The sequence below is a fragment of the Equus asinus genome, chromosome 8, assembly GCF_041296235.1.
Source record: "Equus asinus isolate D_3611 breed Donkey chromosome 8, EquAss-T2T_v2, whole genome shotgun sequence".
In the NCBI taxonomy this organism is placed as follows: Eukaryota; Metazoa; Chordata; class Mammalia; order Perissodactyla; family Equidae; genus Equus; species Equus asinus.
In genome coordinates, this window is record NC_091797.1 from 28527695 (window position 1) to 28541112 (window position 13418).

General features: G+C 39.8%; 1 protein-coding gene across 1 annotated transcript in view; it reads left to right on the top strand.

Annotated features, from left to right (window-relative positions):
• Positions 1 to 11007, top strand: part of SRPK1 (SRSF protein kinase 1) — a 91426-nt gene extending 80419 nt beyond the window's left edge. The window contains 3 exon segments of the mRNA XM_070515021.1: positions 3168 to 3237; positions 6822 to 6914; positions 8517 to 11007. Coding sequence (XP_070371122.1) covers positions 3168 to 3237; positions 6822 to 6914; positions 8517 to 8701 — 348 coding nt within the window. The 3' untranslated portion in view covers positions 8702 to 11007.
• Positions 11008 to 13418: the final 2411 nt, after the last annotated feature.

Below are 13418 nucleotides of genomic sequence, written 5' to 3' on the forward strand. Positions count from 1 at the left end.
TCCAGGCCCAGGATTTGAACCCGCGAACACCAGGCCACTAAAGCAGAGCACATGAACTTCTATGCTACTGGGCCAGCCCCACTTGCCATACTTTAAAGCTTTGTATTTTGAGGAATTTGATTTGAATTGATTTGCTAGACAAAATAAGTGATAGAGATGCCACCAACTACAAAATGTAGCTAGTTTATGTATGGCATCTGATCATGTGATTCTTAGAGTGGGTTAATTCTTTGAGGTCAATAGGTCCTGCTAGCTATTTAACCTAATTTTTACAATGTCAGGCTTAAGAAGTAAGGCAAAAAGATAAAAGGAGAATTAACCTTGTCCCCTGTTTGGACCAGTTCACATGCACAAATTTTCTTGACCGAGGAAGGGAAAGCACTATCTGACGTGAGACGATAGCATGGAAACTTGAGCTCCATTTGTTCCCCCAATTTCTCTCATTTTGCTGATAGACGTGAAAAAGTTGCTTTAAATTTGACCATACTCAGAGAGTAAAAATAAGTCCTAGAATATCAAAAGTGCCTGACAGAAATCATCCTGCATCCAGTGCAATTAATTGATGGAAAGATTGGGACCCTTTCTGAGAGGTAACAAGATGAGTTGTGAGATTTGCCTACCACATTAGAGATTGGGACTACAAAGTTAGAAGGACAGTTATAAAAAGGGAATGTTCCATGAAGAACATTGAAAATTAATAAAGAATAAATGTTTTTAAGTTCTCCAAACATTCTGTGGGTTTTGACAAATGTAATGACATGTATCCACCACTATAGTATACAGAATAGTTTCACTCGCCTGAAAATCCTCTGTGCTCTGCTGATTTATCCATCCCTCCCTCCCCTCACCCCTGGCACCACTCATCTTTTTACTGTCTCCACAGTTGTGCCTTTTCCCGAATGTCACATAGTTGGAATCATACAGTATGTAGCCTTTTCAGGTTGGCTTATTTCACTTCATGATACTCATTGAAGGTCCCTCCATATCTTTTCATGACTTGATAGTTTCTTTTTAGCACTGAGTAGTATTCCATTGTCTGGATGTACCGTCCCTCTGGCTTTTAGAGCTGGTTCTGCCTGTGTCTGTCAGCGAGCCCCTGACTGGCGTGGAACAGGCTCTTTGGTCAGCGTGAGACAAGCACAGGGGTGGGAATCCGCAGCCCGGGGTTCTGTAGGCCTGCGGTTCTCTCACCTGTAAAGGAAGGGCATTCAGCCAGGCGTCCTGTAATCCAGGGCTTCCACTAATTTCCTGTTCTGATGTTGTTATCTTTGGATTTGGTTTGGTTTGGGTTTTTTTGCTGTCATCTTATTTGTAAAATTGTAACTATTAGCAACTACCTCATGTTCCAAAAATAAAGTTCTCTTGGAGAACTTTAAGTAACTAGGTGTAAGTTTCTAGGTGAAAAAATTTTGAAAATTTTAAAACTTTAGAAGGATTTCTGTATTTTTTAAACTTTACTTTCGTTATCTTGACTAAACTCCCACTATGAGACTTTGAAAAATTCAAGGACTAGTTTCAGAAGAGATGAACACGTTGTGATGGATAAGAATCACAGTTTGTCTCTGTCCTGCTTTGAGACGGTAAACCTCGGGACAGTTAGAGGGTGGAACAAGCACGCGCTCTGTCAATGTGGCTCAGCTCCGTAAGGAACTGCTGGAAAGCCCGGCAAGAAGCCACAGCATCCCTGACATTTTAGAGACAGTCCTGAAATTTCTGGTTTTGTGGCCTTACTCTGGGTGGTGGTACAGCCCGGGTAATACAGTTTTGAGAAAGGCAGTCCTGTTGTGGAACTGCAGAAACTGGCACTGGCAAGCCACTGAGACCTAAACCTTGGTCTAAACTCAGAGTGTGCCCCAACCACATCCACCCCACAGTTCTTGAGGTCGTCTGGACTACCCAGTGCCATTGACTCAATCAGAACTGACCATGACTAGCACTTGACTTAGAACTGTACTGTTACATCAATAAGGTCCTTTTTGAAACTGCTGTTATATTGGATTTTTTAATCCAATTTTAATCAGTTAAAACTAATATAGCCCCGTCAGTCAGGTGCTGTGTTTCCATACTGCTTGGCACTTATTCTAAAGGAAATCACTTTTCCAGACCCTGTCAAACACTGTTTACAAGAGATGTTCTTGTTGTAGGACACATGGGCCTTTCTTTTCCTGGCTGGTGAATGCTAACCTGCCAGTCAGATAGCATATGAATGGCTACTGACTCCATTTACACTTAATCTTTTTCTGATTTTCTGTAGACCTAGGAATTGAGAACTCTCTATCTGGGACAGTTTAGAGAGTGCTTTCCAAAGGAAAGCTTAAAAATGTCCTTTTTTGGGGCCGGGCTGCTGGGGTAGTGGCTAAGTTGGTGTGCTCTTCTTCAGCAGTCTGGGGTTTGCAGGTTCGGATCCCAGGCACAGACCTAGCACTGCTCGTCAAGCCACACTGTGGCACTGTCCTACATAAAATAGTGGAAGCTTGGCACAAGTGTTAGCTCAGGGCCAATCTTTCTCCCCAAAACCCCCCGGTACATAGTTGTATATTTTTAGTTATGGGTCCTTCTAGTTGTGGCATGTGGAACACCGCCCCAGCATGGCTTGATGAGGAGTACCACATCCACACCCAGGATCCGAACCAGCAAAACCCTGGGCCGCCAAAGCAGAGCACACGAACTTAACCACTCGGCCATGGGGCTGGCGCCAAAAATGTACATTTTGCCAAACACTAAAGAGTCATAGAGAAATGTCTGGAGTTTTTGGTTTTGATTTTGGGTACAGAATCTCAATTTCTAGCCATGTGAAATTATAACATAAGACCTGCTCTTCTCATGAATAATTTAATAACTTAGATTCACCATAATAGCCAGATGTGCCCCTCTCTGAGCAGAAAGAGAAATTCAAGAGAGGTGCATTGCTGATTTGGAAGGGGGGGACGTGGACTAATCCACATGTTGATATTAACTGAGTATTTGCTTTTTTCTTGCTTCATTTTATTAAAATACAGTTGTAGAAGGAAAGCTCCTTAGGAATAATCTTAAAGATTTTTTTCTTAATGATCATCTGCAGGTTCTTCCAAGAAGAAAAATTACTTAATATTGAGCCCAATAGCAATAAGCTTCCCAAAGGCCTTCCCTTTTTTTGATGCTTTCATGTGCTATCCTCTTTTTCTTAGGCCTTTGAACTGGCCACAGGCGACTATTTGTTTGAACCTCATTCAGGGGAAGAGTACACTCGAGATGAAGGTGAGTCCCCTTAGCCGAGGATGTCTGTGCATGGTTATTACACTCTCCACTGGTGGCTAACGTCATTTGTTAGTACTGAAGAACCTTAGTCTTTTAGTGTGCTACATATATATAAATCCCAGAAAAGACAGAAATATAAGATGTTTTATATTAGTTATTAGATATAATAGATGCTTTATAATAGATATTAAAGAACTCTATATAAGGATTAGAGACAAGGCCACAATTGGTAAAACTACAACTTGTATTAGCCCCATGATTTCTTCTAAAACATGTAGTTATCTTCCTTTCTATATGAATCAGTGATTCATTCTTTACCCAGTGTGGATCTACCTGTTTAACAAGTTGTTGCTCACTTATGCCTCCAACTGTATTTGGAAGTCAATAATTTTCATATACAAACACACTGCTTGAAAGCAGAGACTACCTGTCTATATAAATTCTGCAACATTTAGCATTCTTTTTTCCTCTTTCTGAAAATTAAAGCTATATTTTTTTCTTTTTTAATGATACGTTTAGAATCCATTTTAAAACAAAATATTGCTGATTTACTTTTGTGATACCAGTGGGAAAAACCCAAGCTATCAGTTGCCCCATCTGAGGGGCTGTGGAAGCAGACAAGTGAATGTGTGGTTTTTCTCTGTCATGGTGGCATCCACATAATTAGATGAGGTGATAATGTGAATGAAAAAACTGTTAAAGAAATGTTTTCCTTTCTTTATTATACAGATTAGGCAGCTTTTGTTTTCAGGCTTAGTGGGGGTTACTTTGAGACAGTATTGGCAATATACCCTCCCCATATGGAAAATATGTCCTTTAATTTCTGTGCCTTCCTCACTTCTTTGGGAAATCGGGCTTTGTGCTCTGTAAAACCAAGAATGCTCTCTAGTTCTCAAACCGTGGTCCCCTGGGATATTAATAGGCAGTATTAGTAGGTCCTGCTGATATTCCTAGCAAGAACTGTTTGGAAAATTCTATGCTAACTAATTCCCATAGCCAAATGCCTGTTTTAGTAGGTGCAGTTTGGACATGTTTTCTATACTATATTAAACACCTTGTAAGAATATACTGTAATTACAACTGAGGTACACACTTGATTTTCCATGTTCTCTGCTTGCTTTTTACCTAGGGGCTATAGACTTATATTGTTTTAGAAATGCCCTGCTATATCTGTTTGGGAGGATAATTAATTTCTCTTTACTTCTTGAGACTGTCTATAAATAGTGTTTGGTGCAGAACACGTATAATGTCTAGAACTATATTGTGTAGGAATTTATGCTACCAGACCTGAAAATTGAAATGTATGTGAAAAGTCCCAAGCAGAGAGCCGTCTACCCTGGATATTTAGATCCTGATGTATCCCCTCCTCTACTAGTCAATGCTAATGGTCCTTCAGTGGAACCTAAAAACCACTACAGTTGGGCCCATAAGAGGAGAAAAGGCAAACCCTTCTCCCCTGGCTAGTGTGCGCATACCTTGTTAAAAGTCATGGTGGGACTGGGGCCCACGTAGCACGTCCTCTGTTAGTGTTGACATTCCACAGCCCAAATCAGACTAAATGCATGATAATTTTCCCTATCAAGTATGTCAATCCTATGATTAGTTGATAAGCCAGAGACAGGTTGCTGGAATTAAATGTAAAATAACAATTTCAAGGGGAAAATAATTCCTTGGTATAGAAAAAATATTAAGAGAACCAATAATTCACTTGGAAGTTTACAATAAGATAAACTCATTTGTAGTTAATTTACACAGATTTATAATTAACTTATGCAAAGACATTTGCAGGTCCTGCGTAAAATCAGCAGAAATTTGTTGGCAGCTAAGTACTTGTTACCAAACCATAAATTCAGAGAAACTGCCCAAAAGTTATAGTGAATTCATGAATGGAAAAGCCCTTTGAAAATGACAGCACTGAGTCCTTTTCATGAGAAACAGATAAGACCTGAAGCCTTCACAAATTCCCAGATATACGGATGTCTCGAGTGTATTATTCCGCTATAAGATACATTATTAGAAGTTTTTAAGTGATTCCTTTTGACCTTGATGATTCTATAACTGCAGGATTGCTGTCATTTATAAAACTCTTGTGGCTAGGAGCCATCACTTTTTAAAACTTCTTCATATTCTTAGAGTGAAGTAAGTGTGAATGCTGGCTGGTCCCAAGCTCACCTCCTGAGGACAGACTGCACACCTCTCTGGCAGTGCTCACAGTCCATGTTCATGCTGTGACAGCTACAAGACACTGTAGACTTGGACATTCTAGTGGCCTACAGATAGTCAAGTAGCTGTACCTTGACGTTTTTGTGCTAGTTTTTACGTGAAAAATGTGATTGATTTAAAAAAAAAAAAAAAAAACAGCAACTATAGACTGGACATGATAAGATGTAGGTTTTCATTTGAGTTCCAGCTCCTATTAGCCCTGTAGCTTCAAGTAGGCCATTTATTTTCTCATCTTTAAAATGAGGTAGTAATGGGGTGACCCCAGGGCACAGCGGTTAAGTTCACACATTCCACTTCAGCAGCCCGGTGTTCACCAGTTCAGATCCCGGGTGCGGACCTACGGACCGCTTGGCAAGCCATGCTGTGGCAGGTGTCCCACATATAAAGTAGAGAAAGATGGGCACGGATGTTAGCTCAGGGCCAGTCTTCCTCAGCAAAAAGTGGAGGATTGGCGGCAGATGTTAGCTCAGGGCTAATCTTCCTCAAAAACAAATAAAATAGAATAAAATAAAATGGGGTATTAATCTTTGGCCTGTTCTACAGGGTGATTGTAAAGTCAGATAATCTGTGTGAGTGCTTTAATTGTCATGAACGTTCTTATTCTTAGATAAAGTGATATTATCGATGCTTGAAACCCAGAGCAGTAATATAAATAAATAACAGTTCTAGAATGTCTAAAGCATATTGGTACAGTTTTTTACCTTACCTAACAAACCTAATTGAACCTAGATATATAGACAAATAAAGATGTAGATAACCCTCCAAACTCCAGAATTTGGCTCGCCAGCTACTATCAGGTAACCAACAACCTGAAATAGTTCTTGGCCTTCCCAGTCTCCCCTTGAGTTTCCTTGGTTTTATTTGTGCTTACCTTTAAACAGCTAGTCCTTGAAAAAGCTATTTGTAGAAAAACCTCTTTTGCAGCTTATCCTTGATCCTGTTCTTCTTACCCTTCTATTTTAGACCACATTGCGCACATTATAGAGCTGATAGGCAGAATTCCAAGACGCTTTGCCCTCAGTGGGAAATATTCACAGGACTTCTTCAATCGCAGAGGTAGTATTGTTAACATGAGTTTTCATCTAGGCCCAGGGATGCAACTTCAGGAAGCAGAGCATTCACACCAAGATTGTTTTTTAATGATCACTCAAGTCCCACTGGCGTGGGCACCTGATTTTTTATGGTTTTCTGGATTCTCCATTAGATGGATAGAGTCCTCTTCTTCCCATTTAGGACAGAAAGCAAGCCTGAAATGCTTTGTGAAAAGGTGTGCATGCTACTCTTTCTGCCAATGTCTAGAACTGCATTTGTTACTCCTGTTATGTGTGTCTTTTTCCCCCTGAAATGTTTGAAACATGCAGATCACATTGCACTGATCATAGAACTCCTGGGGAAGGTGCCTCGCAAGCTCATTGTGGCAGGAAAATATTCCAAGGAATTTTTCACCAAAAAAGGTAAAATCAACCTTTCACCAAAAAGGTTTGTTCCCAGACATTAAGAGAGCAAAAGGTTTACAAATGAAGAGGTGAGTACAGCTGGGTACATGTTCCCAACCTGCAGAAGGGTGTGCTGCCTTGAATGCTGCGTCGTGCCTTAGCAGACACGTGAAACAGTGTGGCTGTGAGCAGAGGCTGGAGCCAGTCTGTCTGGGTGGGAATCCCGCTGCTCTGCTAGTTATGTGGACTTTGACACAGCCTCAGTTTACTGATTTCTAAGTGGGGATGATAATAGTGTTTATTTCATATTAAATTAGTTCCTTATGTGTATAGTACCTGGCACTATTGGTTAATTATTCCTACCACAGCACTTGTAAAAAATGGTCAAATTTTCGCTAGCATCTGGTCTAAGAACTGCCTCCTGATGGGCAGGTAATTTAGTGTAAGCTTCTTAAGGGCAGGCCTACATCTTACTCATCCTGTTAGCCCAGTGACACCTAACACATCACTTAAACACATCAGTCATATGAACTGACTTTACCCTGTACAGTTTCACAAGTTTACATTATTTATTAGTGAAGGAAACAAAGATAAAACTGTCACCTCAAATTTTTGACTTGATAATATATGTTGCCATGTTTAAATATGTATTTCTTATGCATTTCAACTAAAATTTAAAAGCTGGAATGGGAAAACCTGACCTAGAAGGGGCTAGAAAACTATCTGGCCTTTTTTTCCCTTTTTCCTCAACCTCTACACTCATGCTGAGAAAAAACATTTTTCTCAACACTTGACAGCAAGCATCCTCAGAAACATTTCTTAATATTTCTCTTTTGGGCAGGAAAATGGTGAAATGCTTCCTAAGTCTTCCTCTTTGTGTGCAAAGTCAGATTAATGGCGTGTATAGTATGCAAAGTAGGTTATTAAATAGGCATTCACTGCCTACAGAAGAGACTTCAAATAATTGTCATATAAGAAAAATGTTAAAGCAGCATTTACTTTAATAAGCCACTGATAATTGACTATCTTTTTAAAAAGTTGTCACTTCAAAGAAGCAAAAATTAGATTGGTGTTTGAGAATAGTACAGTGTGATGCAGCTGTATCTAAAAGCTGTATAGGGTTTGTTCTTTTAGTTTTGTTGCTTTTATACATATTTTGACATGGTTTTAGCTTTTTATTTTTAAATTACTGCCTCATTTTGAAGCAACGTTTACTAGACTATCGAGCCAAAAAAAAGTACAAGCAAATTGGTCTTGATGTGTGGTGATAAACTGCCTCTGAACACCACATGAGACCATGTTCTGTATAGAGGCATTTAATCTTCATTTTAGTGAATACCTAGTTCCTGATAGGCCTACCCAGTTTGACTGGGACAAAGAAATCCTGGAATGAGGGAGCAAACAAATGATCTTAAATTTTTAGGCCCCCATGAGAAATGGAGACACATCTTTCCAAAGAACGCATTCAAGAAGAGAGGTGCTTTGTAAATGGCGAATGATTAGATTCTGATGGCAAAATTTGATTCTTTGTAGACTACATGGATTAGTTCCTGATTTCCACAGAAGGACCTCGTCACTCGTCAGTGTTGGTCAGTTTGTCTTGTGCTGTCTTTACCGCAGGTGACCTGAAACACATCACGAAGCTGAAACCCTGGGGCCTCTTTGAGGTTCTGGTGGAGAAGTACGAGTGGTCTCAGGAAGAAGCAGCTGGCTTCACGGATTTCTTACTGCCCATGTTGGAGCTGATTCCCGAGAAGAGAGCCACTGCCGCCGATTGTCTCCGGCACCCTTGGCTCAACTCCTAAGCCCCAGCCCAGCACTGCAGCAGAGCTCACACGCTTACCCTCCTCCCCTCCCCTTCAAGCATCTCCCTCTTCCCTTTTCAGGATGAAGCTCTTCTTTCAGGGGTTTCTAGATTTTTTTTTTTTTTTTAATCCAACATGTTCATTTGGGTTTGCTTACTTGACCCTGTGGAGATCCCCCACAGCCACTGGGCATCCTAGGTGAATTTGGCCTTGATTGGGCTCTGCCAAAGACTAATGGACTAAAATGTGAAACAGCCTCTCGCCTTGTACCCTTGTCTTTCTGCTAGGACATCCTTTAAATTGTAAGCATCCTTTTTAAAAAGAGCTACGAAGATGTATGAGCTCATCCTTTTATTCACTGACTCTAAGAGTCAAATTTTTTAGTGCATATTCTATTGCCAGCATAGGGATGAGAAGGGGAAGGGTGTTACTTCTGTGTACAGCAGAGACATTATTAAACTTGCTGTGTCCAGGCTGCATCATCATCCTGGATTTTTTCTGTTGTCCCCTATGTTCACATTTTTTCCTACAACTTTTAAGCTACTATCTTTTTTAGATGAGTTGTATAAATACCAAATTTGAGTACCATTGTATCACTGTTCAAAGCACTGTCAAATTCCTTTCATCCTTTAATAACTCTAAGATCCTTGAATCTTCAGTCTGATTTTTGCTGGAAACAAAAACGGAACCATTGACTAGTAATTTCTTCAGAAGCACAGATGTTCTGCAAACAGTCCTTTCCTGTGTGTCTTCTGTTACCCTCACAGCAGAGTTATTTTGATTGGCTGTTTGTTTAGTTTCTTTGTTTTTAATCCCCGGCTGGCACTTTACTCATTGCAGTTGAGTTTATTGCCCCATTACTGAAGAACTCAGGATGACCCTGGAAAGGAGATCTGGGTTTCAGAGATTTCCCATCTAAGAAGAAAATGTCCTAGAGTTCTTGATTCTTTTCCAAACAGTCCCCTACTTTTATTTACAGCTTTCTCTTTACCTTGTCCAAAATTTAGCCTTGAAGCAGTTTCCCTCTGTGGCTTTGCCTTTCTCATATTCTCAGAGGCTTCAAGTTTTAATGAAATCCCAGGATCCAAGAACCAAGGGGAGGGGTGGGATGGCACTTTTTCTCATTCTTGTTTATTTTGAGGGGTCTTTTTTTTTTTCTTTGGTTGGTTTAAGATTAGCCATTCTCTGCTGCTATTTCTTTATATAATGTAAGTTTTTAACTGCAATTTTGAGATGATTGAGATTTACTTGAGGCTTTTTTTTTTTTTTTTTAATGAGAAATGGCTTTGTGAATCTTATTTTAGGATGAGCCTCTCCTAGACTTGCGCTAGACATTACATATTCCTTGGGTCATACTGCAAAGCAAAAAAGGGGCAGAATTGGGGTCACAGCCACTTGTTCAGCATGGACCAAGTGGGCCTTGGGGATTACCGCATTCTCCGGAAGCAGCTACAGGACTCTGATTAACAGAAAGCCAAGGAGATGCAACTTGAGGCTCTACTAGCAAAGCTACAGATAAGACCCATGGGTAGCCAACTTTCTCTTCAAGGGACTGGAATCTAGATTCTGACATTTGTCCACCAACAATGGCAAAGGAAAAAGTGGTGCAAGTATGCCATCCATTTAACTCATAAGCATATTACCCTGAGTAACTATGGCCAGCCATTCATCGGATCCTTGATTGGGTAGTCCTGAAATCAGACATGTTCCTGTAGAAAGAATTTTAAGTGAGGCTCTCTATGCACCTATCAAGAATAAAGAGAAAAGATTGTATCAAACAACGGCAGGGAAAATCCTTCAGCAATTCTGATCCACTTTGGGTTTTCAATGATATGTACATCTAAAGCAATAGCAGACTAGAACTGAATTCTTTTCTACACTATAAAATCACAATTGTGGAATTACAAGAGTTCTGGCGATAGTAATGTGAAATAACCAAAACACACACACATACAAATAGAAGGCCCCACTTTAACAATTGATATGACAAGAAATTTTAATGAGAGAACCTATAACTTCATTTTGGAAATGTTTCCCCACCAAATAAGGGCTTGTCCTCCTATCATTTAAGGAGCCAGATGAATTAGAAGCCGTAGGAGGCAGCTGTAGAATTTGATCTTCCAAGTACCCCCGTACATGTATTGAATTCAATCATAATGCTGTCAAATTGCTCTGATCTCATGAAAGGATTTCTATTTGCTGTCAGTTAAAAATAAAACCCCAAATACATTTTTATTCTTTCTACTGGGTGCATTGTCTGTTTTCTTTGTAAATGTAGTACAATAAACAAATTATTTAATAACTTACATGTTTCCAGAAGCTTTCTGTTCATTTTTTGCCCGTTAGTCTGATCCAGCCTTCAGAATGGAGGAAAGGATTGGTTGAGTTTTCTTCTTGAACTTCAGTAGGCAATGAACTGTACAACTGAACGCGTGCCATTTTGTGGGGTTTGTAGTTTTGCTTCTACCTTTAAATTGGGGTGGGGGAGAGTTAAAGTACATTTTGGAAAATTCTAAGAAAATTGTTATGCCCTACATCTGATAGCATTTTCCCAGGATACTTGCGTTGTATTTTTTCCCTCAGATTACAATCGCAGTGTATGCAAAATGCCAAAGATCTGTGAACGCTGACTGAGGCGCTGGCATGATGAACACTGTTGTACACAGGTTTGCATACACTTGTCTGATTCACTCCTTAGGGTGAATACCTGGGCCAGAGAGGAAGCACGTTTTTAAGGCTTTTAATAAACGTAACCTAACTTAAGTGGAGAACAGTTGGACTGTTTTGCCCTAACCAGCAGTGTTTGAATGGGCCTATTGTAATCTCATCTGTTTTATTCCTAATAACCAATTTGATTGCCAAAAAAGGGGAGTATCTTGTTTTAATTTGTATATTGGATGACTAGTGAAGTCAGAAACTTGTTTCATGGGTTTTATTGGTCATTTGTATTTTTTGGCTATTTGCCTACATTACCCAGCTTTCTTTTGGTCTGCTCCCCTATTTTAGGATTTGGTTAGGATTTTTTACATATTAAAGGTAATGCATTTTTGTCATTTTTCCATCATGTACTTTTCCAGTTTTTAATTTGCCCTTCATTTTTATTTGTGGCATTGTTTAATGTTACTCATAGAAAGTACTTCCCCACCTCTGAACTATGTAAACTGTTCTAGTTCATTTGTTTTAATTGTGCCATACTTAAGACGTATGTAGTAAGGTCATATTGTAGTGTTGACCAGAGGTAACCTGTTTAAAGAACAACCTAAAAAAGTTAAGTTGAAATTCATCAATATGTTCACCAGACTGACCAATCTAGGCGGCCCTCTAAGCCTTGAGTTAAATATATGGACCTAGAATGCCGAGGGTTTGGGAAAACTTAAGTGCTGTCCTAGGAGAGCTTGTAGCTCTCAGAAGAGCGAGCCAACTGCGGTGGAGTTACACCCCCACCTGAACTCTGCATTAGCCCTGAGTCTCCACGGGGAAATCATTACCTGCTCCAGAGCAGGCCCAGGTTACAAATGACTTGATTACCGTCCAGTCTTTGATTTTTGAAGCCTGTAGAGTCTGCCACTTTGGCCTTAAGGGGAAACCGATTTGCTGTTAGACTACTGTATCACAGAAAATTGGTGATTTATTAATAATGGAATCTGAACTTATATTTGCTCCAAAGGTAAGGCCTTATGACACCAGAGAAACTTGAATAGTTGTGTTTTGCCCACCAATTTGGTGCCTTTGGAGTTAGCAAGGCATTGGTAACACCACTCTTTCACAGTCTTCAAAACAATATGTATAAACTTATATAAAGATAATATAGGAACCTGGAGACCTACTGAGGAGGAAGTTTGTTTTTATGTCACTGAAGTCTTGTTTTTAAAAGTTGGAATTAAAAAACTACATGTGATATGCATTTGTCTTTAAGGCCTTGTGCAAATATTAAGCCATACCAAGTCCTTGAGCTATCAGAAATATGCCAGTTAAAGCCAGAAAAATGACATCATGTTAAGTGTTTGGAAGTTTTAACTAAGTAAGTGAGCTGAGCAATTTACGTTAGTATCGGGTTCTGTTACTGACTGCACCATTCCTTGTGAAGGGAGGAGGGCTCTTCACACAGATGAGCAATTTCATTTTAGATCCTCCCGAGTTCACTTAGTATAATCTCTTTTGTCCTTAATTCAGATCTAGTTTTCGCCCATTTTGATAGAATAACAAGGCTTGCCGTCCACTTGGCAGAACTGGACCGTGCAGTACAAGCTGCCTACGATCTGAGCCGTGTGCTTAGAAGTCGCCCTGCAGGCACTGCATTGGTTTCTTTGGATTTACTAAGTAGAGAGGAAAGCATGGTGAGTGTTGGAAATTAGTGGGCCCTACTAGAGGTTCTCTTGAGATTAGATTACCCAAGTGGGATGAGTTTGGAGGGTTAGGGCCCTTCTTTCATCTAATGCAACTTATTTTATCACAAGACAAACATATCCATCAGCATGTAAGGTTACTAGAATCTAATCTTTGCCCCAATAAAGCATTCTGGTAAAAGCCCACTTAAAATTAATTACAAATAAGTATATAATAAGGACGATACAAAGTAATTATGAGAAACACCTTTTAAAAGAACCCTAATCATTCCCGTCACCTGGCATTCCGGCACTTGTGTTATCCACTCGCCTGGAGTGTGAGCTGGCCTTAGTGACAGTTCTAACAAGCAAATTAGGGCAGAAGTGACAAT